General features: G+C 40.1%; 1 protein-coding gene across 3 annotated transcripts in view; it reads left to right on the top strand.

Moving 5' to 3' along the window:
* Nt5c3a (5'-nucleotidase, cytosolic IIIA) overlaps positions 1-4,860 on the top strand; it is a 43,062-nt gene that overhangs the window by 22,091 nt on the left and 16,111 nt on the right. For 2 of the 3 annotated variants that reach the window (NM_001107862.2, XM_087657395.1), the window contains 1 exon segment: positions 1,550-1,604. In NM_001107862.2, coding sequence (NP_001101332.1) covers positions 1,569-1,604 — 36 coding nt within the window. In that variant the 5' untranslated portion in view covers positions 1,550-1,568. 3 annotated transcript variants of the gene reach the window in all.

Here is a 4,860-nt window from a genome sequence, read left to right as displayed (position 1 = left end):
AAGCTAGAACTGTGTACACACCAGGTCTAGGCTTACAAGACTGTTGGTTAAAAATACTCTGCTCTGATATTCAGTATCTTCTTTCAGATAGTCCCAGAATGCTGGCACACGCGCGCGTGTGTGTGTGTGTGTGTAAAACAGATTAACTTTTGATGAGTGGAAGTTACATTCAGACCCAGTGTTGAGCACTGGGAGGAAGGAAAGCTCTTGTGTTAACATTAGCATAGTGTATGTGAATTAGTAAAAGCAAGCACCTGCCCAGTATGGTTGTTTGCCTATAATCCCAGTAATTGGAATGATAGGTAGGAGAATTGCCACTAATTTGGAGGCAACCAGCACTATATATCATGACCCTGACACAGAGGAGAGGGTTGGAGGGAGAAAGCTGGCCATTGTCTAATCTTTTATTGATCCTTCTTTTGTTTGTGATAGGTCAAGAACCATCAATATTTGAAGAGGCCATAAGACCATTTTTTACTAACACTGACTTTTTTTTATTATGTTAAAGTGTGTGTATATGTGCCCTAGGAGGGCTTCAGATCACCAGGAATTAAATTTATAGTCAGTTGTGAACTGCCTGATGTGGGTACTGGGAGTGGAACTCGGTCTTCTAGAACAGTCAGTAACACTCCTAATGCCTGACGCATCTCTTCAGCCCCCACTGGCTTTTTCTTAATCTTTATTTCTATTGTTTTGTCCTGCTGCAGATCAAGTTCAGGCCTACGATTTAGGCAAGTCCTCTACCACTGATCTCCATCTCCATCCCCTGATCAGTAGCTCTTTTAAAACGGAGTTTTGCCTGGGCCGTGATGGCTCAGGACTTTAATCCCAGCACTGAGGAGGATCTCTGTAAGTTTGAGGACAACCTGGTCTACAGAGCAAGTTCCAGGGTTTTTGTTCATTAAATTTTTACTTAGCTGGAGTAAAGTTATTATGGAGGAATTAGTAATTTCCTCTAAGATTTACACTACAGGACAAAATTGGAGTGATAAAGTTTTTTTTTTAGGGATATAAAATTCATGCAAGCCTGAACTACGTAGTGAGACCCAAATGTATGTCCACTTTACCTCTTTAATCAAGCTTGTTAATACTAGTTTACCTCTTTAATCAAGCTTATTAATACTAGTTTACCTCTTTAATCAAGCTTGTTAATACTAGTTTACCTCTTTAATCAAGCTTATTAATACTAGTTTGGTTCTTCGAAGAGAGTGTCCAACTCTTTTTTTTTTTTATTTGTTTGGTTTTTTGTTTTTTGGGGTTTTTTTGGAGCTGAGGACCGAACCCAGGGCCTTGCGCTTGCTAGGCAAGTGCTCTACCACTGAGCTAAATCCCCAGTGTCCAACTCTTGATACAATATTTTCATCCTAAAACTCTGCTTAAGAGAGGAAATCCTATGCTGGGTGTGAAGTCTACAATTCCTTGGTATTTAAATCATACTAAAATACCATATTCCTATATCATTAGCATACATTAGGAACCTCAAATGTAAGTGTGTCACGTGTCCTTTTTTCCCCTCTCTCTTGCTGTGACATCACCTGGGAAAATCCAGAAGATTGGATAAGCACGAAATGACTAATCAGGAGTCTGCTGTCCGTTTGGAAATGGTGGGTATGCAAACACTGTCAGCTCCACCTGTAAACGGTGAATCTTCTCCACTCTTCTCTCTTGAAATAGATAATAGCAGGACTGGAATTTTACATAGGACTTTCCCCGTGATGCTCGGCACACAGAGTAAAATCTCAAGCACTTACTGAGTGACCTGCAAATACAGAAAGCATTTTTGCTTAAAATGTAATATAGTTTGTAGTTCTTCTTAGCATAAAATGGTGGCAGTGCTCTGGAGAGATTTTTGTTGTTGTGTTTTGGTTTGTGTTTACTTTGTTTGAAGATAGTGTCTCACTATGTCTGTATCTCAGGATACATATCTCACTATCCTCCTGTATGTCTAATGAGATGCCGAGATTACAAGTATGTACCACCATGCCACCTAGCAATGCATACACCTTATTCCTTGGTTTTTTGTTTGTATGTTTGGTTTTGGTTTGGGGTTTTGAGGCAGGGTCTCATGTAGCCCAGGCTGGTTGAACTCACTTTGTAGCTGATGATACTTGAGCTCCTGATTCTGCTTCTATCTCCTGAGGGCATACTTTACTTCTCCCAGATTACCATTCTTTTCTGTATTCCTTGGCACTCTTATATTCAAGCTATTTAGAATGAAATATTTAACTGTTTTAAAATACTGGCATTCAAAGGGCTCAGAGGAATAGGGCTTTTGCCACCAAACATGGTACTTGAGTTCAATCCCTGGGACCTATGTAGTGGAAAGAAAGAACTGACTCTTAAAACTTGCCCTCTAACCTACACACACACACACACACACACACACACACACACACACACACACACACACACTAGACTAGAGAGAGGGAAGTCGAGAGGGAGGCAGTCATTGGGATCAAGAGGCAGGCGGGTCAGGAATTTATGGAAAAAAGGGTGCATCCAAATGGGTGGGGCTATCATTAGAGTGCTTATGTAACAGGTAGGAAGCTCTCAGTTCAGTCCCCAGCACTACATAACACCCAGATGTGGTAGTCCCTGCTTGTACTCTCAGTGCTGGGGAGGTGGTGGGAACAGGTAAATTAGGAGTTTAGGGTCATCCTCGGCTACATAATTAGCATAAAGCCAACTGGACTACATGAGACTATTACATAAAAAATATTATGTAAAGAAACAGTGGAAACTAACAACTTTATGTGTGACAAAAGCTATATGAAGTTCTTGATAGCACCCTGGAAGCAGCTCTCTTCTCTACATAGTGGTACTGCAGCCGTAGAAGGAGCATGTCTTCTGTGAACATTTTTTGGGGGGGGAGGAGGATACCATAACTTTCCATATTCCCTATAATCAAACTCCTTGGAGCCAGGTGTGGTCCCATATACCTGCAATCCCAGTATTCAGAAGGCTGACACTGGAGAGTTCCTACAAGGGCAGGGTCAGCGTAAACTACACAGGGTATGCCAGGCCAGCCAGCTCTACACAGCAAAATTCTTCTCTTTAAAAGAATATAAAAAGAAAATGAATATCCTTTTATTCTTTATTTAACTAGTACATATGACCATAAAAATATACATTTTAGTGAACTCTGATATTTAATTTATAGACATCAGTTTAAACTGTTGTATGTCTCAGCTGAAGAGTATGGTATATCTGTAAGTCATTTTGTGTATCTGTATCTCCTCCTCTCTTTTTTGGCTGGGATTGAACCTAAGGTTTTATACATGTTAGGCTGGTATTCTACCCATGAGCCACAGCTACTCTCCTGTATTTATTTCTTACACCTGCATCATCTACCCTTCAGTGTTCTCTAGTGGGAGCATGTGCCAGCTGTTTCCCTGTTGTAGCCACTCTGTTCCTCCAGACCCACTTGAGTGTCCCATGCTTATTGACTTGTAATGAATGGTTGTGTATTCTCAGAGGCACAGGCAATGATGATATCCCAGTCACTGGTTCTCTTTGATGTGTAATAATTAATAAAAAGATGGTCTCATACTAGTCTGAAACTTCTGAAGCTATTTGAGTTCTCAATTTGCTTATTACTGAAAATAAATAAGAGGGTAATAATTCACATAATTGATGATTTAAAAATAGAAAAGTGCTTTATAAGATACCAAATGTAAAATGTAGGTGAAGACCTGATTAGAATCAGGGCATTTGATGGGCACCACCAAGTGGTCTTAGTTAATATTCTTTTTGTTCAGTGTTGGGGTTTTTTGGTTTTGCTTTTTTTGTTTGTTTGTTTGTTTGTTTGTTTGTTTGTTTGTTTAACCCTGACTGTCCTGGAATTTGGTCTGTAGACCAGGTTAACCTTGAACTCAGAGATCTGCCTGCCTCTCTTTCCAAGTGCTGTAGGGTTAAAGGTATGCACCACCATACACAAGTGCTGTTTTTGTTAGCTGAACCTTGGGAGTATGGCTTGCTTGAGGAAAGGTATTTTATTCAGTATGAAATAAAATGCTCCATTGCCTTGGTGAAAATATTACGGTGACATAATCCTTTATCTTCACTATAATGAGTTCGGTTTTTAATGTTATTTTTCATTATTAATTGTTTATGTCTGAGCGAGAGGAGGGGTACTTGCATGTGAGTGTTAATGCAGAGAGGGTTAAAACACTTGGATAGGAGTTAAAACAGTTGTGAGCCATCCAACATGGCTGCCGGGATCCAAACACAGGCCAATGCAAGAGCAGCAGGCCTTCTTAGCCACTGAGCCATTTCACCAGTTGCAATGGGTTTAGTTAGTGAATCAAGTCTGTGCTCTTCCCAGATAAACGTTTTGTAAAGGAGCTACAGAAGTCCCCCCGAGCAGCGGTGTTCCTTAATATCAGCATGGAGGTGTCGGTCCTCCTCATGTTCTAGTCTCTAGCAGGCGTGCGTATCACACAGTAGACACACAATATATCCTGTAAATGTAAGGGGGAATGAAGAGAAAGAAATAAGCCAGTTAATTCTTGTCTTATCTACTGAAAAATATCGTTAAATATACTTCAGTAACCTTTAAATCTATTGTAAAATTCTTGATCCGTTGAGGCTTGGGGATGTGGTCTTTGTATATCCATGAGTGCAGGCCAGAGGTCAACATTGGGTACCACCTTCTATTGCTCCCCACTTCTCATTTTGATCTAAGGTCTCTCACTGAATCTAAAGCTGATTGATTCTGCTAGGTTTGCTAATGAGCAAGCCCAGTGATCCCAACTTATACAGTGCAGCAAGTACTTTATAGATGGAGCCATCTCCCTCTCCCCTTCTTAAAACTTTTTTTTCTTTTCTTTTTTATTGGTTATTTTATTTAATGACTTTTCA

This window comes from Rattus norvegicus, chromosome 4 (genome assembly GCF_021556685.1).
Source record: "Rattus norvegicus strain SHRSP/BbbUtx chromosome 4, alternate assembly SHRSP_T2T, whole genome shotgun sequence".
Lineage (NCBI taxonomy): Eukaryota > Metazoa > Chordata > Mammalia > Rodentia > Muridae > Rattus > Rattus norvegicus.
The sequence above is the reverse complement of the archived record's forward strand: the minus strand, read 5'-3'. Positions and strand labels throughout refer to the sequence as shown.